At 43.2% G+C, this 26058-nt stretch overlaps 1 protein-coding gene across 1 annotated transcript in view; it reads right to left on the bottom strand.

The window, feature by feature from the left end:
* The window catches only part of LOC132685198 (uncharacterized), a 52158-nt gene extending 26599 nt beyond the window's left edge, over positions 1-25559 (bottom strand). The window contains exons 1-4 of the mRNA XM_078434494.2: positions 25053-25559; positions 11864-11939; positions 10570-10641; positions 186-261 (exon numbers count right to left, since the gene is read on the bottom strand). Of these exons, the coding sequence (XP_078290620.1) occupies positions 186-257 (72 nt within the window). The 5' untranslated portion in view covers positions 258-261; positions 10570-10641; positions 11864-11939; positions 25053-25559. The remainder of the gene's footprint in view (positions 1-185; positions 262-10569; positions 10642-11863; positions 11940-25052) is intronic.
* Positions 25560-26058: the final 499 nt, after the last annotated feature.

The following is a 26058-nucleotide window of genomic DNA, read 5'->3' as shown; positions in this document are numbered from 1 at the left end:
GGTTAGAGAAGCATCCTCTGGTTACCTATTCAGAATTACCTGGTTTCTGTCATATTCATCGAATGCCACAAAGTAAACTAGGGACTGCTTTCTCATAGCTTTTCTAACCTAAGAGAAATAAGGCTTTCAGTACAAAATACCCAAATATATGCAACAAAATACTGGTAATGATTGGCGGGACTCACTTGGATCTTAGTCTTCTGAAGTGATGTTGTTGATAGTGGTGTGGTGGTCGTAGCGATAATCAGCCTAGGCATGGGGCTGCAGAGGAGGCAGAGAGTGGTCTGGTCAGTAAAGGCACCCAAGTGACACTCTGCAGGCTTCTGGGTCCACAGCACTTCTCCTCACACCTCATCCTCCAGAGGACAGGCACCCGACCCAAGCACCCACTATCAGAAGGGCCTAGAGGACTAGAAGCCCAGTCCTGGAGGGAGGAGGGGCCTTAGACAGGAACCACATTATAGACGGCACTGAGCCCTGCTCCTACTACTGAACTGTCCTTCCTGAATGGCCCTTCCTACTGAACTGTCACTACGACCAGACGCACAACCTTTGCCCTGAAAGGCAACTCTATTGACTTCACTGGACAAGCGTCAGCGTTTTAGATGAGCAAAGGGAGTGACAGCCAGACTCGATTGTACAAGGTGTCCTGCAGCTCGGTGGAAGGTGGGGCTCTGGCTCAGGCAAGCACGTACAGAAAGACCTGCTGTATCCGTAGGCCCAGGGATCCAGAAGGTGAGGTCAGAGGCTCTCGGGCTGAGGATGCCGTGCCCAGCTCAGTGCCTTTCCCCACCAGGCCCATGCTTCTTTCCTGGCAAGGTCTGGGGCCCTAACCTAGATGAACATGATTCCGGGCAGAGCACAGCCGTTTCCAGTGTTGGAGGCACAGTCACAGGACGACATCAACCAAAGGGAAGGAACCACAGGGAAAAGGCACCAGGGCCAGAGATGTGATGGAGACAAAGTGTGGGCAAGGGGGAAATCCAGCTCTTTTTTTCTGAAAACAGAATCCTGTCTGCTCCTGGTTCCCTTGGCTTTTCTTGTTCCGGCAGTCCAAGTGTTGGTCAAGCACCTCACAGTTACCAAGAGCCTAGATGGTACACACATGATCCCATGTGGTTCTGAGACTCATCACTGGGGGTGGTTTTCATCCTCACTGCACAGAGGAGGAACCTGTGGCACAGAGAAGCCAAGCTCTATGCTCCAAGAGTCAGCGGTAGGAAGGGGCTGAGGAGGGTCTGCACCTTGCTGAGGCCCAGGCCTGGCTCTGTCCCCACACCTGCCTGTAATGAAGTCACCAGGAAGCTTACCTTTGTGCCACTGATTATTAATCTGCTCATTTGACTGCTAGGAAATGAAGGAGTGTTGGCGGGGGCAGTGGGAGGACCCAGGATACTCTAAGAACTCCAGAAAGCAGAGATCCTCAGAGCTCTAGATTCGGTACCTCCATAAATGCATACTTTATGTTTGTCTCTCCTGAAGGCTCTAGATTCTTAAGGTCTTTAAGAATGTTTCCTACTTTCCCCCTTAAAAAAATTAGAAAAGAGTTTGAGGTATAATTTGGGGTTGAATTTACAAGCAGCCCAAGCCGTCCTGGAGCCACTGTGCACTGTGCAGACTTGCCTAGTCAGGACAGGGCACCAGTCAAGTAGCCTGGTCGTGACCTTATGCTCTGTGTCCTTGATATGGACAGGTCTTGCTCAGGCCTTCTCTGTCCCCCATCTGGTGAGTATGGCGTGGGGGGAGGCTGCTTTGTTACTCCCATGGGTATGGCCTGGCTTTCTCTGCACTCACCACTGTTTCAGGCACACTACCTGGGGACCCTCAAGAGCCCTGCCTTGATCATCCATGGTGAATGTGGGGCACACCCATGGATGTGCCACTGTGAATCTGTACTCACAGTGTAACTGGAAGGGCTTCTAGCACCTACTGGGCCCTTTGGGAAGGCACACTCTTCCTTCAGCAGGTAAGGCTGAGTTTGGAAAAGGTCATCCAGATGATAGCCCTGTCCTATCCCATCTTCCCCTGTCACAGAATCCTGAGATTGACTTGCACCTGCCCCAAGCCTCTTCCCCTTATGGATTGGCACCAAAGGAAGGAGAAAGCTCCTTAATGAGAGAACTAGGGCTCCTGGGTTCACATACTCCTGAAGGAAAAGGACAAAAGCTGGGGAAGTGCCTTGAGGGCTACCCATGGAGGGGCAGTGCTCCCCTGTATGCCAAGGATATGTGGCCAGGTGGCTGCTGTTAAGGGGGATTTCACGGGTGGGACTGGGGCCCTAGATTCAGGCTAATCCCATGTGACAGGCCGAGTTAGCACAGCAAGGCTAGGAGAACTGGGACCCTGAGAGGGGTTCTCACTGTGGGGAGTGGAGGTGTTTCTGTGGGGTGAGACCTGAGAGCCTTGATTAGAGCTGGGATCAGCCTGGGGTTGGCTTTCCTAAACATGCCCCACTGCCTAGGATTTGAGGAGGCCTGTGGTGGGGTTCCTGGGAGGGACCTCATGCAGAGAGAATCCAGGAGGGGACACTAGTGCCTAATACAGGTGTGATCTAGCCCTGCCAAGCCCAGGAGGTGAGGCCTGGCACCCATGGCCAGTGGAGGCCAAACCAGGTGCTGCTCCACTCAGCAGAAGCCCTCTCCCTCCCTCACCACATACCAGAAGATTTTCTTCCACCCCTTCTCAGTGTCTGGCCCAGGAGCCCCCAGGCTTTTTCTTGCCCAAGTAGGCTCTCCCCAGGGAGTGTTGCCCCTCTAACCCTGCTCCCAGCTATGTCCACGGAGGGGACACCAGCTCCTTGTCCCCTAGCAGTCCTTCTTACTCTTTAACACCTGTCTCAACCCCTTGGATCCCCTCCATCTCTTTCCTGTCGTCACCCTCCTCGCCATCAACCCTGGGGGCTTCCTAGCCTCTGGGCCCCTGGCTTTTCTAGTACCCAGAACAAGCCCCCTTTCAACTCTGTCTCCTCAGCCTACTCTCTCTTAGCAGAAAGGGCTCAGAAAGCATTAAGCAGGGTCCCATCCATGCTCCCACATTCTCTGCAGACCCTCAAGAGTCACACATATCAGGCTCTAGTGTCCCCTCCTGGATTCTCTCTGCATGAGGTCCTTCCCAGGCTCTCTGCCACAAGCCTCCTCAACTCCTAGGCAGTGGGGCATGTTTAGGAAGGCCAATCCCAGACTGAGCCCAGTTCCAGTCAAGGTCCTATGGGGGTTGGGAGCTGGCAGCTTTAGGGCCCTGATCTGAGTGTGAGCTGTCTTCCCAGCTGCACATCTTGCCCCCTTACCCTTATTTCACCTCATTTCCACTCCCCTAGGCCTCGCTCCCACTCCTGAACCCTGGCTTGGGGGAGATGTTACTTTGTTCACTCTCCAGAGACGACCATGGAGACCCTACCTGGGCCCTCTCACAGCTTCTCACATCTGGGCTCTGAGTCCCCTATCACGGAGGAGGCAGAGGTCTTACCCTCCCCAGCGGGCAGCAACTTCTCCAGAGCCCCCCTGCCCAGCAGCCCTGTATCTCTCTGCCACCTGCCAGGGTCTCTCCCAATGGACTTGCTTCCTTCCACTTTGAACCTATTCAGGTCTCTCTGTTCTAAATGCAAAACCCCACCTATGCACAAATTTATGCCTCCCCTAGTGCTTGGGACAGCCAGCCCTTTCTCCCTGCTTGTCCTGGAGTCAGGCAGGAGAGTGCCACCTCCATGCATTGACATCACCACTCTGCTATTCCTGGCTTCTCTCCATGGTCCTGAATGGTGGCTCTGTGCCACAAATACAGGGGCCCATTCAGTTCTAAGGGTGCTCAACTTCTCTTTGGTCCTTCACTGTCTCTTTTTTTTTTTTTTTTTTTTTTTAATTTTATTTTTATTTTATTTTTTAATATATGAAATTTTCTGTCAAATTGGTTTCCATACAACACCCAGTGCTCATCCCAAAAGGTGCCCTCCTCAATACCCATCACCCACCCTGCCCTCCCTCCCACCCTGCCCTCCCTCCCACCCCCCATCAACCCTCAGTTTGTTCTCAGTTTTTAACAGTCTCTAATGCTTTGGCTCTCTCCCACTCTAACCTCTTTTTTTTTTTTTTTTTTTTTTTTTTTTTTCCTTCCCCTCCCCCATGGGTTTCTGTTATGTTTCTCAGGATCCACATAAGAGTGAAACCATATGGTATCTGTCTTTCTCTGTATGGCTTATTTCACTTAGCATCACACTCTCCAGTTCCATCCATGTTGCTACAAAAGGCCATATTTCATTTTTTCTCATTGCCACGTAGTATTCCATTGTGTATATAAACCACAATTTCTTTATCCATTCATCAGTTGATGGACATTTAGGCTCTTTCCATAATTTGGCTATTGTTGAGAGTGCCGCTATAAACATTGGGGTACAGGTGCCCCTATGCATCAGTACTCCTGTATCCCTTGGATAAATTCCTAGCAGTGCTATTGCTGGGTCATAGGGTAGGTCTATTTTTAATTTTCTGAGGAACCTCCACACTGCTTTCCAGAGCGGCTGCACCAATTTGCATTCCCACCAACAGTGCAAGAGGGTTCCTGTTTCTCCACATCCTCTCCAGCATCTATAGTCTCCTGATTTCTTCATTTTGGCCACTCTGACTGGCGTGAGGTGGTATCTGAGTGTGGTTTTGATTTGTATTTCCCTGATAAGGAGCGACGTTGAACATCTTTTCATGTGCCTGTTGGCCATCCGGATGTCTTCTTTAGAGAAGTGTCTATTCATGTTTTCTGCCCATTTCTTCACTGGGTTATTTGTTTTTCGGGTGTGGAGTTTGATGAGCTCTTTATAGATTTTGGATACTAGCCCTTTGTCCGATGTGTCATTTGCAAATATCTTTTCCCATTCCGTTGCTTGCCTTTTAGTTTTGTTGGTTGTTTCCTTTGCTGTGCAGAAGCTTTTTATCTTCATAAGGTCCCAGTAATTCACTTTTGCTTTTAATTCCCTTGCCTTTGGGGATGTGCCAAGTAAGAGATTGCTACGGCTGAGGTCAGAGAGGTCTTTTCCTGCTTTCTCCTCTAAGGTTTTGATGGTTTCCTGTCTCACATTCAGGTCCTTTATCCATTTTGAGTTTATTTTTGTGAATGGGGTGAGAAAGTGGTCTAGTTTCAACCTTCTGCATGTTGCTGTCCAGTTCTCCCAGCACCATTTGTTAAATAGACTGTCTTTTTTCCATTGGATGTTCTTTCCTGCTTTGTCAAAGATGAGTTGGCCATACGTTTGTGGGTCTAGTTCTGGGGTTTCTATTCTATTCCATTGGTCTATGTGTCTGTTTTTATGCCAATACCATGCTGTCTTGATGATGACAGCTTTGTAGTAGAGGCTAAAGTCTGGGATTGTGATGCCTCCTGCTTTGGTCTTCTTCTTCAAAATTACTTTGGCTATTCGGGGCCTTTTGTGGTTCCATATGAATTTTAGGATTGCTTGTTCTAGTTTCGAGAAGAATGCTGGTGCAATTTTGATTGGGATTGCATTGAATGTGTAGATAGCTTTGGGTAGTATTGACATTTTGACAATATTTATTCTTCCAATCCATGAGCAGGGAATGTCTTTCCATTTCTTTATATCTTCTTCAATTACCTGCATAAGCTTTCTATAGTTTTCAGCATACAGATCTTTTACATCTTTGGTTAGATTCATTCCTAGGTATTTTATGCTTCTTGGTGCAATTGTGAATGGGATCAGTTTCTTCATTTGTCTTTCTGTTGCTTCATTGTTAGTGTATAAGAATGCAACTGATTTCTGCACATTGATTTTGTATCCTGCAACTTTGCTGAATTCATGGATCAGTTCTAGCAGACTTTTGGTGGAGTCTATCGGATTTTCCATGTATAATATCATGTCATCTGCAAAAAGCGAAAGCTTGACTTCATCTTTGCCAATTTTGATGCCTTTGATTTCCTTTTGTTGTCTGATTGCTGATGCTAGAACTTCCAGCACTATATTAAACAGCAGCGGTGACAGTGGGCATCCCTGTCGTGTTCCTGATCTCAGGGAAAAAGCTCTCAGTTTTTCCCCGTTGAGGATGATGTTAGCTGTGGGCTTTTCATAAATGGCCTTTATGATCTTTAAGTATGTTCCTTCTATCCCGACTTTCTCAAGGGTTTTTATTAAGAAAGGGTGCTGGATTTTGTCAAAGGCCTTTTCTGCATCGATTGACAGGATCATATGGTTCTTCTCTTTTTTTTTGTTAATGTGATGTATCACGTTGATCGATTTGCGAATGTTGAACCAGCCCTGCATCCCAGGAATGAATCCCACTTGATCATGGTGAATAATTCTTTTTATATGCTGTTGAATTCGATTAGCTAGTATCTTATTAAGAATTTTTGCATCCATATTCATCAGGGATATTGGCCTGTAGTTCTCTTTTTTTACTGGGTCTCTGTCTGGTTTAGGAATCAAAGTAATACTGGCTTCATAGAATGAGTCTGGAAGTTTTCCTTCCCTTTCTATTTCTTGGAATAGCTTGAGAAGGATAGGTATTATCTCTGCTTTAAATGTCTGGTAGAACTCCCCTGGGAAGCCATCTGGTCCTGGACTCTTATTTGTTGGGAGATTTTTGATAACCGATTCAATTTCTTCGCTGGTTATGGGTCTGTTCAAGCTTTCTATTTCCTCCTGATTGAGTTTTGGAAGAGTGTGGGTGTTTAGAAATTTGTCCATTTCTTCCAGGTTGTCCAATTTGCTGGCATATAATTTTTCATAGTATTCCCTGATAATTGTTTGTATCTCTGAGGGATTGGTTGTAATCATTCCATTTTCATTCATGATTTTATCTATTTGGGTCATCTCCCTTTTCTTTTTGAGAAGCCTGGCTAGAGGTTTGTCAATTTTGTTTATTTTTTCAAAAAACCAACTCTTGGTTTCGTTGATCTGCTCTACAGTTTTTTTAGATTCTATATTGTTTATTTCTGCTCTGATCTTTATGATTTCTCTTCTTCTGCTGGGTTTAGGCTGCCTTTGCTGTTCTGCTTCTATTTCCTTTAGGTGTGCTGTTAGATTTTGTATTTGGGATTTTTCTTGTTTCTTGAGATAGGCCTGGATTGCAATGTATTTTCCTCTCAGGACTGCCTTCGCTGCATCCCAGAGCGTTTGGATTGTTGTATTTTCATTTTCGTTTGTTTCCATATATGTTTTAATTTCTTCTCTAATTGCCTGGTTGACCCACTCATTCGTTAGTAGGGTGTTCTTTAACCTCCATGCTTTTGGAGGTTTTCCAGACTTTTTCCTGTGGTTGATTTCAAGCTTCATAGCATTGTGGTCTGAAAGTATGCATGGTATAATTTCAATTCTTGTAAACTTATGAAGGGCTGTTTTGTGACCCAGTATATGATCTATCTTGGAGAATGTTCCATGTGCACTCGAGAAGAAAGTATATTCTGTTGCTTTGGGATGCAGAGTTCTAAATATATCTGTCAAGTCCATCTGATCCAATGTATCATTCAGGGCCCTTGTTTCTTTATTGACTGTGTGTCTAGATGATCTATCCATTTCTGTAAGTGGGGTGTTAAAGTCCCCTGCAATGACCACATTCTTATCAATGAGGTTGCTCATGTTTATGAGTAATTGTTTTATATATCTGGGGGCTCGGGTATTTGGCGCATAGACATTTATAATAGTTAGCTCTTCCTGGTGGATAGACCCTGTGATTATTATATAATGCCCTTCTTCATCTCTTGTTACAGCCTTTAATTTAAAGTCTAGTTTGTCTGATATAAGTATGGCTACTCCAGCTTTCTTTTGGCTTCCAGGAGCATGATAAATAGTTCTCCATCCCCTCACTCTCAATCTAAAGGTGTCCTCAGATCTAAAATGAGTCTCTTGTAGACAGCAAATAGATGGGTCTTGTTTTTTTATCCATTCTGATACCCTATGTCTTTTAGTTGGCGCATTTAATCCATTTACATTCAGTGTTATTATAGAAAGATATGGGTTTAGAGTCATTGTGATGTCTGTATGTTTTATGCTTGTAGTGATGTCTCTGGTACTTTGTCTCACAGGATCCCCCTTAGGATCTCTTGTAGGGCTGGTTTCGTGGTGACAAATTCCTTCAGTTTTTGTTTGTTTGGGAAGACCTTTATCTCTCCTTCTATTCTAAATGACAGACTTGCTGGATAAAGGATTCTCGGCTGCATATTTTTTCTGTTTAGCACACTGTAGATATCGTGCCAAGCCTTTCTGGCCTGCCAAGTTTCAAAGGAGAGATCAGTCACGAGTCTTATAGGTCTCCCTTTATATGTGAGGGCACGTTTATCCCTTGCTGCTTTCAGAATTTTCTCTTTATCCTTGTATTTTGCCAGTTTCACTATGATATGTCGTGCAGAAGATCGATTCAAGTTACGTCTGAAGGGAGTTCTCTGTGCCTCTTGGATTTCAATGCCTTTTTCCTTCCCCAGTTCAGGGAAGTTCTCAGCTATAATTTGTTCAAGTACCCCTTCAGCACCCTTCCCTCTCTCTTCCTCCTCTGGGATACCAATTATGCGTATATTATTTTTTTTTAGTGTATCACTTAGTTCTCTAATTTTCGCCTCATACTCCTGGATTTTTTTATCCCTCTTTCTTTCAGCTTCCTCTTTCTCCATAACTTTATCTTCTAGTTCACCTATTCTCTCCTCTGCCTCTTCAAGCCGAGCCATCGTGGATTCCATTTTGTTTTGCAATTCGTTTAAAGCGTTTTTCAACTCCTCGTGACTGTTCCTTAGTCCCTCGATCTTTGTGGCAAGAGATTCTCTGCTGTCCTGTATACTGTTTTCAAGCCCAGCAATTAATTTTATGACTATTATTCTAAATTCACTTTCTGTTATATTATTTAAATCCTTTTTGATCAGTTCATTAGCTGTTGTTATTTCCTGGAGATTCTTCTGAGGGGAATTCTTCCGTTTGGTCATTTTGGAGAGTCCCTGGCGTGGTGAGGACCTGCAGGGCACTTCCCCTGTGCTGTGGTGTATAACTGGAGTTAGTGGGCGGGGCCGCAGTCCGACCCGATGTCTGCCCCCAGCCCACTGCTGGGGCCACAGTCAGACTGGTGTGTGCCTTCTCTTCCCCTCTCCTAGGGGCGGGATTCACTGTGGGGTGGCGTGTCCCGTCTGGGCTACTTGCACACTGCCAGGCTTGTGTTGCTGGGGATCTGGCGTATTAGCTGGGGTGGGTAGGCAAGGTGCACGGGGGCTGGAGGGGCAGGCTTAGCTCGCTTCTCCTTAGGTGATCCACTTCAGGAGGAGCCCTGTGGCAGCGGGAGGGAGTCAGATCCACTGCCGGAGGTTTGGCTCCGCAGAAGCACAGAGTTGGGTGTTTGCGCGGAGCGAGCAAGTTCCCTGGCAGGAACTGGTTCCCTTTGGGATTTTGGCTGGGGGATGGGCGGGGGAGATGGCGCTGGCGCCTTTGTTCCCCGCCTAGCTGAGCTCTGCCGTCCGGGGCCTCAGCAGCTCTCCCTCCCTTTGTCCTCCAGCCTTCCCGCTTTCCGAGCAGAGCTGTTAACTTATGACCTCCCAGACGCTAAGTCGCGCTTGCTTTCGGAACACAGTCCGTCCGGCCCCTCGGCTTTTGCCAGCCAGACTCGGGGGTTCTGCTTGGCCGGCGAGCCGCCCCTCCGCCCCGGCTCCCTCCCGCCAGTCCGTGGAGCGCGCACCGCCTCGCCGCCCTTCCTACCCTCTTCCGTGGGCCTCTAGTCTGCGCTTGACTCCGGAGACTCCCTTCTGCTAATCCTCTGGCGGTTTTCTGGGTTCTTTAGGCAGGTGTAGGTGGAATCTCTTTGATCCTCTCCGGATCTCTGCGTCTGCATCTGTGACCACATTCCCTTCTCTTCCGAATAAAGGCTCTTTTTGTCCTTCACTGTCTCTAAATTGGGTTCCAGTCATTTGTGTCCATGAGAATCAACCTCTCAACTACTCAGAAGCTCAATTATTTCCTATTTCCAGGTTTTTGGGCAAACTGTTTGCCCCACCACGTTCCACTTCAAGCACCTTATCCTAGCTTTGTGTTCAGGACCCCACTCATGGGCTCCCCTGCCTCAGGCACACCAAAGGGCAAAGATATGTTTCCTTGTGATGAATCAACACTTCAATGCTGCCTATCCCTCCTCACCAATGGCCCAGGGCAGAGAGTGACACACAACAACAGGTGCCCAACATTGGCCAGTGTTCATAAATAAGCTGCACATCTGACTTATCCCATTCTGGAAGTCCTCACAGCTGGTCTCTTCTAAAGACAGGGAAAAGCATAGGCAGAAGGATTCAGGACACATGAGGTCTGGCACCCATGGCCAGTGGAGACCAAACTGGGTGCTGCCCAGCCCAGCAGTAGCACCCTTAGAGGCCTTAGAGGGGTGAGGGTGGTCTAGAAGTACATGGTTGGCCATTGTCAGAGCAGCCAAGGATCAGAGGAATCAGGAGAGTTGGAGCTTGGGGTCACGGTGCACAATGAGGGAATGCCAGCCCAGCCCATGTTGCACATCAGTGGGTGCCCACTGTGTCTCAGGGAACCTCTTAGCTCCTTGGCTTTTTCTGGGGTCTTGCCCACTAGGACTGCCTTAGGGTCAATGTGACACTTACCTGTCTTTGTTGAGTCATAAATGGGTGAAGCCATATAAGGCATAGGTGATTATGGAGATCCGCAGGTTTATGCTGGGGAGAAGCACATGCTTATGAGAAGTCATTAATGCAGTCTCAAAATGAAGCCAGAGACCAGGCCACACTGCTGGGGACACAGCTCCCACCTCAACTTTTCTATTTTTGGACCCACTTTTCAACCCCCAGAACTTCCTGTAACTTCAGTAAAGAATTCTGAGGACTGTGGCCTGGGCAGATTTCCTGGAAGAGTGTGCCAGAATGGCATCCTGATCCATCCTTATACTTACAGCATTCCAACACACACACACACACACACACACACACACACACACACACACGATCATGAGTACAGTGCATCACAAAGAGATAGACACCTTCTCACTTCTGAATGAGGACCTCCCAAATGGCCTCTTCTCTTCTGCAACCTATTTTGGACCTTCCTCCCCCCCTTCCCTCCTTCTAACTCCTCCTCTACCTCCCTTTCTCCTCAAAAAGTTATTCTCCCTTTTGGTAGCCATTCATATATATCCCTCCCTTTCTTCCCCTTGGTTACTGTTTTCTGGTCTGCTGACTCTCATTATCTTTTATCTAAACTATTTTGGTTCTTTTACAACTCATTTTACCACTACTATCCGACTTTTCTTCTTGGAGCACAACTTTGATATTATCACACCCCTGAACAAGAATCATCTGTGGCTTCCTATAGCTCACAGCAGGAAATTCAAGCCCCATGGCCTGGCTTGAATGACTATGTTTTGGCTCCAAGCTGATCCATCTGGCTTAATCTCCCAACCTCTCCCTGAGTTAACTCTATTCTGTACCCAAACAGACTACTCAGTCCATAAGAAGTCTTCTTGTTCCTGTTACCCTGTCTTTTCCATACTTCAAGAAATAGATCAAATTTCCACACCCCCTGGGAAGACATTCTTGATTTTTTTCTGTGAATTCTTAATTTTTCCTTAAGGTTGCCATGTAAGTCCTGTGCTTTTTCTTTTGACCCCTGATACCTTTTAACCAGGTGCTTAATTACTGTGTTACTGGTTTGTCTGTTTCCTAACCTGTTAGGTCCTCAAGGGCAGCCTGTGTCCCCAGCAGTGTGGCCTGAATCTCAGGCAGAAGCCAGTTAAAGCTGTCACGACCTAATGGAATGACTCTAGTCTATCCTTTTTTCCTGTGTCACAGCACTGCCCTGGGCTCTGTGCTCCTGACCTAAGGGACACTCATGCCCACTAAGCTAAAGAGCTGTGTACTCTGCCTGGCAGAGGAAAACACACACCTACTTTGTGAACCTCTTCACCACTTCCTCCACAAATTTGTGAATGTCCTTCCAGGACTTCTTTGTACTTCCTGACCTGAAAAACCAAGAAGACATTGAACAGAGGGATTGCATGCCTCCACTGGGTGGGCAGTGTTTCTACCTCCCATAGTCCCTTGAGCACTCCCTCCACAGCCCACATAGCTGATGTCTGCTACACCCCGTCAGTGGCCTTCGTGGGTCACCTTGGTGGTGATTCTCATCAGTGTAAGTGGTGGGGAGGATGTCCATGTAGACCTGTGCTTGAATATGGGGGACTTCTGGTGCAAACTTGGATGGGTGGTCATGAAAATTGCTTTGTTAGACAAGAAGGAAGGAGGATGGAAGAGCCCCCAGTGATTCTGATATGTTGTTCTTTTGGCTCCCCCACTTACCAACACATCAGTAGGAGCCCTGGCCTCAGCCAGGAAGGATGTGATACTCAGAATATTTTATTTCCCTCTTTCCTGTCAGCCTACAAAGCTGAACCACTCTGGACACAGTATGCCTTTTCCAGCCTCACTGCCATGGAAGGTGTTGGAACAGGCCCAGGACAGTGCTGTTCTAGTGTCATCATGATCCAACCATCAGGGAAAGCCACTGGTACCTCCTATCCCTACTTTCAGTTTCTTACTCCCATTGGCTCCCACTTTACTCCCTGGATGGACAGTAGGAGTATAAAGAATGTTTGTGTCATGATGACCCCTCTGCCTAGGTGGGAAGTACTTAACTGCGCCCTAGGTGCCAAGGGTTCAAAAAGTCTTTGCAATGCTACATCTCTCTATGTCTGTACAATTACAAATTGTGGAGGCTTATTAAATGTTTTGGTCAGGGTTCTGTAGATGGTGAGAGCAAAACATACTGATGCCAATACCCAGACTCTTTCCTTGGATCTGTGATGTTTTGTGTCTTTCCCATATCATAGGAGTCAGAGAAACCCACAAGGAGGCTCTTCCTTTCGCCTCCAATTATCCCTATATTCATTAACATCCTGAATGTCATGTTTACATGTGTGATTCCCACACATCCAAAAGCATCCTTATCCTCTCTGCCATTCCTTCTGCCTCCTCTAAGATGCTTATAAAACTGTTGATAGATGGTGAGGGAACTAAGAATAGATGATTCTAACCATGTCAGGATGATCATCATGAAGCACATATATATGAAGCACTTTACATGCATGCTTTCCAATTCCAGAACAACTCTGTGATGTCAAAATTATTCCCACTTTACAGATGAGAAAACTGAGGTTCTCATAGGTCAAAGAATTTGGCACAATAGATACGAACTCAGATATAGCTGTAAAAGCCTTATTCTTGCCATTGGACTTGGGAGACTGGGGTGACACTGCTGTGCCAATAATTGCTGGGAGCATAGCAGTGGACTCCAACAACTTACCCATAATATAGACTTTCTTATGGAAGCTCCATGCTAAAGTACAAGGAAGGCAATTGCTTTTCTAAGTAATTATAACTCTTCCCACTTTTCTTCTCATTATTACTCTCCCCTGTTTTTCCCAAGAATGAGGAAGATCTTCCAAAGAAGATTCACAGGATGAGTCTTCAACCCATCTACCAGCCCTGGGAAAGTTTGTGGTGGTTTTGAAGGAAGGTCTAGCATCTAGAACATGGAAGAATGTGAGTGCTCTTATGCAGTGGGAAAAACCACAAGGATATAAGTGCCTAGGAGAGAGGCAGTATGGAACAGAGCAACCACATAGAGTTCCAGCACACAGAGCTCCAATCATATTTTAGCACCCCATACCGAAATGAGAATGGAGAGATGGGGATCACCAGACATTTGGGGGCATCTCTACTGTTGAAGCTTGAGTCCAAAATATCTTAGTGATGTAACTACTCTGGGTGAATGGAAAGGGTGGGCAAAGTCCATGTAGGAGAGCCTACATGCATTATAAGAAAACTAAATTCTCTTCATTCCTAGGCAGAAGTCAATAGAGAATGAGTAAACATCAAACAACAAGAAACAGTATCAGTACTAGCATGTTCTTAGAAACAAAGTTATAATACCAGAAAAAATACCAGAAAAAATCTGGAAGATTTGTAAGTGCCTGTCCCTGGGGAATGAGATGAGAGGAAATGAGAAGTGGTGCAGGAGCCCCAAGTTCTTTATTGTCAAGTTTGTAATGTGTTTAAATTTAAATTTATGGTCAAGCATTTCTTCCTAAATGTAAAAAAAGGAATTAGAGGGGTGCCTGGTGCCTCGGTTGAGTGTCCAGCTTCAGCTCAGGTCATGATCTCGCAGTTCGTGAGTTTGAGACTTGTGTTGGGTTCTGTACTGACAGCTCAGAGCCTGGAGCCTGCTTAGAATTCCATGTCTCCCTCTCTCTCTGTCCCTCCCCTACTCACTCTCTGTTTCTGTCTCTCTCAAAAATAAACATTAAAAAAAAGACGATTTCTGCATTAGCTTTGTAGGAGCTTCAGAAAACAATGAAAAGTTTATCACAGTAAAGCAAATGTGCAATCCAGAAACAGCCATCTTCAAAAATAGAGAGGTTAAGATGGTGGTGAATTAGGGGGACCCTGGGCTTTCCTTGTCCCTCAAACACAGCTGTATTGAGGTCAGATCACTCGGAACACCTAGGAAATCAATCTGTGGACTGGCAGGAGGACATCCATGGTTGGAAGGAGACAATGAGGCAGGTGTGAGGTGCATGGAAGTGAACTGGGGGAGAGAAAATTGTGGTGCTGTGGAGGGGAGGGAACACTTTCTGCAGGGAGACAAAAGGAAGAGAAAGGGAGAGGGGTTGAGAAAGTGCGGCATCAGGTATGCAGAAGAGGAAAACATCTCCCAACCACGGACTGGGGAAGGAGAAGTACCGAGTGTTGCACGTTTTTGCAAACAGCATGTGGAGCTCAAACTCTGAGGTTTTGGAAGTGTTTGACTTTCCCCAGAGTGGAGCTGTGGTATGCACTCCTGGGGATAAGGAAGGAGCTGGCCTCAGAGTGCATAGCATGATATAGGGATTGTCAGGGCACATTGGGAGAGAATAGTCCCCTTCCTGGAGTACTTTTGGAAGAGCGAATATTGCCTCTCCAAAGACAAAAGACCCTATAGGTGCCAGCAAAAGGTCTTTCATCAGCAGGGGACAAAGGTGTGCCCAGAGGGAATATAACCTTTGCTACTTTTAGTGGTGTTACACCATAGGTTCTGCACACTGTGCAGACTTGAGATTGTTTTTCTAGAATAAAGGACATCAGACAAAGTGTAGAGAGGCTCCATTCTGGAGGAGGGGGCAGGTATACGTGGTGCCAGGTCCTGTAAGATTTTCAGTTTTGAATCCCAGGCACATGCCAAAGAAAAAATGCAGGAGAGCTGTGTCGCAGGGCAAGCCACAGTGTCCTCACTGCACCCTCACTATTCTGTGAAGGCTGCCTGAACAGCAGGGCTCTGAGATCCCCTGTCTGGGGATGAGATATTGGGGTGGCACCATATTCCTCATATTCCTTCTTATGCCAAGCACTGTCCCCCTTTGCCTGGGAACTGATTATTTACTGGGGCAAGACTGACTCTGAACGAATGGAATGGGCCTCTCCTCCAGGAGACCAGCACAGCCAGGTCCCTGCCCACACCAAGCGTACTGAAAATCAAGTGCTTCAAAATGACACCTGCAGTTCTGGTGGAAATAGAACGAGGCCTACTTTTTTTTCTTTCTTTTTTTTTTTTCTTTTGAAATCAGGCTCAAAGTTTTTTGTTTCTTTGTTTTCATTTCCTTCTCTCTCTCTCTCTCTCTCTCTCTCTCTCTCTTTCTGATCAGAATTCTTCTGTTATTTTCCTTTTCTTTCTTTTTCTTTGGGATCAGGCTTATAGTTTTTTGATTGTCCATTTTTTTTCATTCCTTTTCATTTTCTCTTTTTTGGAATCATGATTTTCCCCCTTTTTTCCAGGTTTATTTTGACAAACTAATCTAAGCATATCTAGACAAAGGTCCAGACACTCCACCACTGCAAGCAAGGAGGAGATCTGCAGAGGACTGACTAATGGAAAGAGCAGCCAAAATGCAATAGCAGAGTGCACACAGCCTATACCAGAAACACTTCCTGAAGTGTCAGGCTCTGAACAGTGTGTGACCCCTTTTTAATAGAGCAGTACTCTCGGGTACAGGAAACATAACAAGCTTTCAAAACATGCAAAAGACAGAAACTTAGCCAAAATGACAAGATGGAAGTATTTTCCCCAAAAGAAAGGTCAAGAAGAAATCACAGCCAGGGATTTGCTCAAAACAGATATAACCAATATATCTGAGTAAGAAGTTTGAACAACAGTCATAAGACTACTAACTGGGCTTGAAAAAGCATAGAAGACACCAGAGAAACCCTTGCTATAGAGATCAAAGACCTAAGAACTAGTCAGGATAAAATAAAAAAGGCTATAACTGAGATGCAAAACCAACTGGATATAGTCAAAACGAGGACTGAAGAAGCAGAGGAGAGAATAGGTGATATAGAAGATAAAATTATGGAAAATAATAAAGCTGAAAGGAAGAGGGAAAGAAAACTATTAGATCATGAGAGGAGACTTAGGGAATTTAGTGATTCCATAAAATGAAACAACATTCATATCATAGGAGTCCCAGAAGAAGAGAAGCAGGAAAAAAGGGCAGAAGGTTTATTTGAACAAATTTTGGCTGAGAACTTCCCTAATCTGGGGAAGGAAACAGGCATCAAAGATCAAGAGGCACAGGGAACTCCCATTAAAATAAATAAGAACAGATAAACACCATGACATTTCAAATTTAAACTTGCAAACTACAAAGATAAAGAGAGAATTTTTTTTAAAAAGCTTTTATTTATCTATTTTGAAAGAGAGAGAGAGTAGGGTAGGGGCAGAGAGAGAGGGAGGGGAGAATCCCAAGCAGGCTCCATGCTGTCAGTGCAGAACCCAAAGCAGGGCTTGAATTCACAAACCATGAGATCATGACCTGAGCTGAAATCAAGAGTCAGATGCTTAACCAGCTGAATCGCCCAAGTGCCCCAAGAGAGAATTCTGAAAGCAGCTAGGACACATGACCTTAACCCACAAAGGTAGTCACATAAGGTTAGCAGCAGACCTGTCCACTAAAACTTGGCTGGCCAGAAGGGAGTGGCAGGAAATATTCAATGTGTTGAATTGGAAAAATACACAGCCAAGAATTCTTTATCCAGCAAGGCTGTCATGCAGAATAGAAGGAAAGATAAAGCATTTCCCAAACAAAAACTGAAGGAGTTTGTGACCACTAAACCAACCCTGCAAGAAATTTTAAGGGGGACTCTTTGAGTGGAGACAAACAAACAAAAGAACCCAAAGTGACAAAGACTAGAAAGGACCAAAGAACATCACCAGAAACACCAACTCTACAGGTAACACAATGGCACTAAATTCATATCTTTCAATAATCATTCTAAATGTAAATGGACTAAATGCTCCAATCAAAACATAGGATATCATCAGGGAAATACAAGTCAAAACCACACTGAGATAACACCTCACACTGGTAAGAGTGGCTAAAATTAAGAACTCAGGAAACAACAGATACTGGCTTGGATGTGGAGAAATGGGAACCCTCTTGCACTGTTTGTTGGTGGGAACGCAACCTGGTGCAGCTGCTCTAGACAACAGTGTGGAGGTCCCTCAAAACATTAAAAATAGAACTACCCTATGATCCAGAAATAGAACTACTAGGAATTTATTCAAAGGATACAGGGGTGCTGATGCATAGGGGCACATATACCCCAATGTTTATAGCAGTGCTTTCAACAATAGCCAAATTATGGAAAGAGCCTAAATGTCCATCAACTGATAAATGGATAAAGAAGATATGGTTTATATATACAATGGAATACTACTTGGAAATGAGAAAGGATGAAATCATGCCATTTGCAGCAACATGGATGGAATTGGAAGGTATTATGCTAAGTGAAATAAGTCAGTCAGAGAAAGACAGATATCATATATTTTCACTCATATGTGGATCTTGAGAAACTTAACAGAACACCATGGGGGAAGGGAAGGGGGAAAATATAGTTACAAACAGAGAGGGAGGGATGCAAACCATAAGAGACTCAAATATAGAGAACAAACTGAGGGTTGATGGGGCGGGGAGAGGGGAAAATGGGTGATGGGCATTGAGGAGTGCACCTGTTGGGATGAGCACTGGGTGTTGTATGTAAGTGATGAACCATGAGAATCTACCCCCAAAACCAAGAGCACACTTTATATGCTGTATGTTAGCCAATTTGACAATAAATTCTATTAAAAAGTAGGGTATCAGAATGGATAAAAAACAAGATCCATCTACGTGCTACCTAAAAGAAACTCATTTTAGACCTACCTAAAGAAACCTTCAGATTGAAAGTGAGGGGATGGAGAACCATCTATCATGCTAATGGACATCAAAAGAAAGCCAGAGTAGCCATACTTATATCAGACAAACTAGATTTTAAAATAAAGACTGTAACAAGAGATGAGGAAGGGCATTATATCATAATTAGGGGGTCTATCCATCAGGAAGATCTAACATTTTTAAACATTTATGCTTCCAACTTGAAAGACCCAAATATATAAATGAATTAAAAACAAACATAAAGAAATTCATCAATAATAATACAATAATAGTAGGGGACTTTAATAACCCAGTTATAGCAATGGACAGATCATCTATGGACCAGATAAACTTAACAAATATATTCAGAACATTTCATCCTAAAGCAGGAAAATACATTCTTCTCATGAAGAATGCACATGGAACATTCTCCAGAATAGATCACTACTGGGTCATAAATCATCCCTCAAGAGGCACAAAAAGATCGAGATCATACTATGCATATTTTCAGATCACAATGCTATGAAACTTGAAGAAAAAATTTGGAAAGCCCTCAAATACATGGAGGTTAAAGAATATCCTATTAAAGAATGAAGGGTTAACCAGAAAATTAAAAATTGACTTAAAATACATGGAAGAAAATGAAAATGAAAACCTGATAGTCCAAACCATTTGGATTGCAGGAAAGGAAGTCCTAAAAGGAAACTACATTGCAATTTAGGCCTATCTCAAGAAGCAATACAGGTACCAAATACACAATTTACCTTATGCCTAAAGGAGCTAGAAAAGGAATAGCAAATAAAGTCAAAAGCCAGCCAGAAGAAGATTAGAGTAGAGATAAATAATACAGAAACAAACAAACAAACAAACAAACAAACAAACAAACAAACAGTAGAACAGATCAATGAAAGTAAAAGCTGGCTTTTTGAAAGAATAAACAAAATTGATAACCCCCCAGCCAGACTTTCAAAAAGAAAAAAGACACAAATAGATAAGATCACAAATGAAAGAGGAGAGGTAACAACCAACACCACAGAAATACAAACAATTATAAGAGAATAGTATGAAAAATTATATTCCGACAAACTGGACAATCTGGAAGAAATGGACAAATTCCTAGGAACTCACAAACTACCAACACTGAAACCATAAGAAATAGAAAATTAGAACAGACCCATAACCAGCAAAGAAACACAATTAGTAATAAAAAATCTCCCAAGAAACAGGAGTCTTGGGCCAGATCATTTCCTAGGGGAGTTCTACCAGACATTTAAAGAGCAGTTAATACCTATCCATCTCAAACTCTTTCAAAAAATAGAAACGGAAGGAAAGCTTCTACACTCATACTATGAAGCTAGCATTACTTTGTTTCTAAAACCAGACAAAGACCCCATTAAAAAGGAGAATTACAGGTCAATATCCCTGATGAATCAGGATGAAAAAATTCTCAAAAAGATACTAGCAAATCGAATTAAACATAACAGTAAAAGAATTATTCACCATGGTCAAGTGGGATTTATTCCTGGGCTGCAGGGCTGGTTCAATATTTGCAAATCAAGCAACACAATACACCACATTAATATAAAAAGGATAAGAACCATATGATCCTGTCAGTAGATGCAGAAAGAGCATTTGACAAAATATAGCATCCATTCTTGATAAAAACCATCAACAAACTAGGGATAGATGGAACATACCTCAACATAAAAAAATTCCATATTTGAAAGACTCACAGCTAAAATCATCTTCAGTGGGGAAAACCTGAGAGCCTTTCCCCTGTGGTCAGGAACATGACAAGAATGCCCACTCTCATTATTACTATTTAACATAATACTGGAAGCCTTAGCCTCCGCAATCAGACAACAAAAAGAAATAAAGGTCAGACAAATAAGCAAGGGAGATATCAAACTTTCACTATTTGCAGGTGACATGATACTGTATGTAGACAACCCAAAAGACTCCACCAAAAAACTAATGTATGAATTCTAGAACTAATATACGAATTTAGCAGAGTCACAGGATATAAAATCAACATGCAGAAATTGGTTGCATTTCACACATCAATAACAAAGCAACAGAAAAAGAAATCAATCCCATTTATAACTGCACCAAAACCAATAACATACCTAGCAATACACCTAACTAAAGAGGTAAAAGATCTGTACTCTGAAAACTATAGAATACTTATGAAAGATTTTGAAGAGGACACAAAGAAATGGAAAGACATCCCATGCTCATGGATCAGAAGATCATTGTTAAAATGTCTATACTACCCAAAGCAATCTACACATTTAATACAATCCCTATCAAAATACCACCAGCATTTTTCACAGAGATAGATCAAACAATCCTAAAATTTGCATGGAACCACAAAAGACCCCAAATAACCAAAGCAATCCTGAAAAAGTAAAACAAAACTAGAGGTATCACAATCCTAGGTTTCAAGCTGTATTACAAAGATGTAGTTATCAAGACACTATGGTACTGGCACAAAAACAGACACATAGATCAATAGAACATAATAGAAAACCCAGGAACGGACCTATAACTATATGGTCAGCTCATCTTTGACAAAGCAGGAAAGAGTATCCAATGGAAAAAAAGACAGTCTCTTCAGAGAATGGTGCTGGGAGAACTGGACAGTGACATGCAGAAGAATGAAACTGGACCACTTTATTACATCATACACAAAAATAAATTCAAAATATATGAAAGACCTAAATGTGAGAGAGGAAACCATAAGAATCCTAGAGAATACAGGCAGAAACATCTTTGACTTTGCTGTAGCAACTTTTTTTACTGGTTGTGTCTCTGAAGGCAAGAGGAACAAAAGCAAAAATGAACTATTGGGACTTCATCAAAAAGCTTCTGCACAGTGAAGATAACAATCAACAAAACTAAAACACCACCTAAGGAATGGGAGAAGATATTTGTAAACAACATATAAGATAAAGTTGTAGTATCCAAAATCTGTAAATTACTTATCAAAGTCAACACTCAAAAAAAACCCCTCAAAAAACAAAAAACCAAACAATCCAGAGAAGAAGTGGATAGAAGTCATGAATAGATACTTTTCTAAAGAAGACATCCAGATGGCTAACAGACACATGAAAAGATGCTCAACATCACTCATCATCAGGGAAATCCAAATCAAACCCATGATGAGATGCCATCTCACACCTGTCAGAATGTCTAAACTTAATAATGCAAGAAACAACAGATGTTGGTGAGGATGTAGAAAAGGGGAACCCTCTTGCATTGCTGGTGGGAATGCAAACTGGTGCAGCCACTCTGGAGAACAGTATGGAGTTTCCTCAAAAAACTAAAAATAGAACTACACTATGAACCAGCAATTGCACTATTCACTATTTACCCAAAGGATATAAAAATACAGATTCAAAGGGGCACATGTATCCCAATGTTATAGCAATGTTTATCCCAATGTTATGGCTATTATTAACAATAGCCAAACTATGGAGGGAGCCCAAATGTCCATTGACTAATGAATGAATAAATAATATAATAATATGTGGGAGATATATGTATATATATGGGAATATTGCTCAGCTATCAAAAAGAATGAGATCTTGCCATTTGCAATGACATGGATGGAGCTAGAATATATTATGCCAAGTGAAGTAAGTCAATCAGAGAAAGACAAATATCATGATTTCACTCATATGTGGAATTTAAGAAACAAAACAGATGAGCATATGGGAAGAGGAGGAAAAGAGAAGAAAGGGAAACAAACCACAAGAGACTCTTAATGATAGAGAAAAAACTGAGGGCTGACGGAGGGAGGTGGATAGAGGCTGGGCTAGATGGGTGATGGGTATTAAGGAGGGCATTTGTGATGAGCACTGGGTGTTGTATGTAAGTGATGAAATCTACTTCTGAATTAGTTTCTACTTCTGAAACTAATATTGCACTGTATATTAACTTAAATTTAAAGTAAAAAAACCCAAAATGGTAGTTTGGTGGCATTTTTAATCACCCTTCTCCCACTCTCTTTCTAGCTGGTGGCAGTTTTGGTCTTGATTGGTAGTCTAGTTCCAAGTTCTCCTTGAATCAGAGGGAGTAGTAAGAACCTTACTTACAAATTATTGTGTACATCTGTTAGAATGGCTATCATAAGAAAGAGCAGACATAACAAATGCAGGTGAAAATGTGGAGAAAATCTTCCCCCTTATATAAAGAAGCAAATTGAAGATAGTGTATTAGAGGGTGGATCAGTCCCTTGATATCATTCAGACTGCAATCCAGTTCTTTGAGTAATAAAAACAACTGCACTCATCTTACAAATTGAGTCTTTATAAGAACAGAAAGGATCTATAGAAGTGATTCAAAGCCCACCTATCCTTTTTACCAGTCCCAAGAGAGTACAGTACCAAAGGAACACTTCTGATCAGTGCATCATGGTATTGGAGTCACCAACGAAATCACAGTGGTTGAGCACTGGATGGAACAATGCTTTACTGACATAAAGTGACAGAACAAAATCAACTTCACTAGTGGGCATTGGTCCCCAGGCCCAGTGGGTGTATTCTGGTGGCTGAGTCATGGCAATTGGCCTAAGCACACCTCTCCTGCCACAGTGGAAGGAACCTTGTCCCTTTCCACATAAGACAGGTATAACAGTGGATTGGTCAGGTACCATGTGATGCATATCCTTTAAGCAGAGACAAAAGAACATTCAGAAAGTTAAACAAGGAGCAATATATCCAAAGTGATAAGCCTGACACAGGCTATATAGGCTCTTTCTCTTTGTATCAGGAAGCACTCCATACCCAAGGTCTATTCTCATGTGGCTGAATGGGGGGTCAAAAGCCTGCATGCATGAGACTGTCTTTATAAACAATTTCCAAATAAGGTATAAAATACTGAAACAATTTGTTAACAGGTTTATCTAATTTTGGCTTATTATAGAGGAACTAAAAATATTTGGGCTTGTTAATAAATATGTGCCACACTGAAAAAATTCCTATGAGGAAGAATATACTAGCAGAAATTATGAAATGCATTAAAAAATTTGCCAATCTACAGATTGCTGGGATAACAGTCTATACATGCTTACTTCTTGGTTTTTGCAAGAATTTAAGGTTTCTAAAAGTTAATAATTCTAATCAATATATGTAATTAAAACCACTAGAACTAATAAAGAAAATGAGTTCGTACAGGGAGAATAGGATGTGTTTCTGGTAAGATAAGGTATAAGGCATGGAAATGTGCTTTTGTTAAGGGGAAAAGTAAAATTGTTTAAAGGAGAATAGTCATTTCAGAATGAAAAAAGGAGGGATAATGGCTAAAAATTAAATAAATGGAACTAAAAAAAGGAATAGAGAAAAAAATCTTATGTGGTCCAAGTGGTTAAAATGGAATTAATTCATTATAAGAATTTTAAAAATAAGCTTTGATACCAATACTATGCCTATCAAAATTAAAACATAATTCTCTTTCATTTGTTGAACAAAGTTTTCTTGGACTATTGGTGTGCTCTTAATAAGAGATTATGAAAAGTTGTTCTTTACCCTTTTTGTAATCTATCTTCAAAGAAATATTTTGTGTCTTACCAAAATATTTTCCTGCATCTCATGTTGTCATTAGCAAGTCTTTGATTACTTGGAAGAATTGAGTCATCTCTATTCAAAGATCTAAGCCTTTTTACAAGAGCTACGGTTTTTCACCACTAGGTAACTTCCTGTGTTTGCCTTAGAAATCTCTTGTCACTTTGCTTAAATAGATAACCCAGAATGTATTTAATCAAGTGTTGATACCTTTTGATTTTTTTTTTTTTTAGAAACTTCTCTTTGTCAATTTTGAAATGAAGTCTTTTTGACCTCAAGATAACTTTGGGATATTTAAGAGAGTCCTTGGAACATCTCAAAATATTTTTCGTCTCTCCTTAGAAAAGAGACATGTTATACTAATTAGGCTAGTTTGACATGTTGAATTACAATGGAAGCATTGTCAAATAAGAAAAGATGTTAAACCCTTTTTAGGTTATATTTGTTTGGATATATGTTAATATGTGTTCCAGAAATTGTATGGAATTCCTAGAAATCAATATGTCTTGGTATTACGTTATTAGTCATAATTCTCAGCCCAACAGACAAGTTGTAAATGGAACCAAGGCAATGTCTCCAAACTCTCCAAGCATGAAGATCTGACCCCCTTTGTGGGCCACAAGCTGCCTAATGCACAGCTCACCTTCCCAAGACAACACTCAGTCAGATTTAACTGTTCTGAAAGTGCACACAAACTGTAATGTGGTCTCCAAATGACTGAAGAAAGAAGCAAAACACTTAGCAGCAGGAGGTCAAAGGACGTTGTAAGTAGTGACACTATGAGAATGTCCAACAGAAGCAACACAGCAATCTCTCTGGGGCCCAGTAAAAATAGAATCCACTTGGACAAAAAACAACACAAACAAAAAACCTCACAGATGGAAACTGAAACACATCAAGCTTCTAATAATTGCTGAGAAGGAGCTCCTAGCAATCACCTGCCTCTCCACCTGTAAACGGATATGCAGATCACAGATCTAGGCCTTGTCAGAGGAGGGACTGAGAGCCACCCAGAAACCCAATGGTGGCTTTTTTTTTTACCTTCCCAAAAGCTCCAGGGAACAAATTCTTGGTGCATTCCTTCTGCCTCACGATCAAGGGGGACACAGAATAAGGGGCTCTTATCTTGGGTGTTGGTAAGACTATCCCCACCTCCCTTTTCCCAAGGCTGGGGTCCCCTTGAGCCCCTTTATGACCTGAGGTCAGAGGTGCCTTGAGGGACACCCAGGGCCAGCATGGGAGGGCTGCTCACATGTCCAGGAGAAGTAGACATTAAAATAACCCTTACAGGTTTTTGGCTTCTCTATCTTGCTCCTGTAGTGCCTGGTGCCCTGGTGGAAGGGTCTCCAGGCTGGGAGGCGGTGCAGGAAGCTCCCTGTGCTCAGCAATGGAGGTGGCAGCAGCAGGAAAAGGAGCAGGAGCAGGGAGAGTGCAGGGCCTGGCACCCAGAGGCTGCTGCTCCCCATTTTCTTAGTTGTCCCTGAGGCCCCACTCTCTCCTGGAGCAGGGGGATCAGCGCTGGCCATGCCCGGCCACCACAGGCTTCTGCCTCATCTGCTGTCTCCCCTTCAACCCTGTGTCCTGGAGCCTTGTTCTCTCAAGCTCTTTCTCCAAGGTGCTCTTAGAGCCTCCACCTGGTACCTGCCCTTTGGGCGGAAGAGGCAAACAGCTGGATTTGGGGCAGTAGTCCCACTACCTGAGTGGCCCTTCCCTGCCCCACAGAGACAGAATTCCCTGTGATGTCCCTTATGATGGACAGGAAGGTTGGCATGGTGACTTTGTGACCTGCAGCTCTGCTCGGTGTCCTGCCTGTTGACAACCCCAGGCAGGAGTCATGGGATCTTTGGATGGGGGATAAGATGAGGCCTCCATTTGTCTCTTACCCTAAACCCTCACAGGTGGCCACTAAAATCCTCAAGACTGTGACTTTTTGTATATCAAAGAAGGCAGCTGAGGTGGTTTAGATGAGGACATCCCTGTGAGTGTCCAGGAGGTTGAGGAACTGGGAGACTAGAGTACAATAATAAATGGTCATTGGTGTGAACACTGAAGTCACCCATGGACATGGAAGAATCTAAAAGGCCTAGAAGGTTTGTGTAAACATTCAAAGTTCTTTGTGAATAAGGGACATTCTTGTTATCTACTGCTGTGTAACAAACCACCCAAACGTAGTGACATACATGAGAACCATTTTATATGTGCACAGGTTCTATGGATCAGACATGCAGAGAGGGCTGAGTGGGGATGGCTTCTCTGTGCCCCATGGAAAATCATGGGCATAGACACCTCTGAGT

This window comes from Panthera onca, chromosome D2 (genome assembly GCF_046562875.1).
Source record: "Panthera onca isolate mPanOnc1 chromosome D2, mPanOnc1 haplotype 2, whole genome shotgun sequence".
NCBI lineage: Eukaryota > Metazoa > Chordata > Mammalia > Carnivora > Felidae > Panthera > Panthera onca.
The sequence above is the reverse complement of the archived record's forward strand: the minus strand, read 5'-3'. Positions and strand labels throughout refer to the sequence as shown.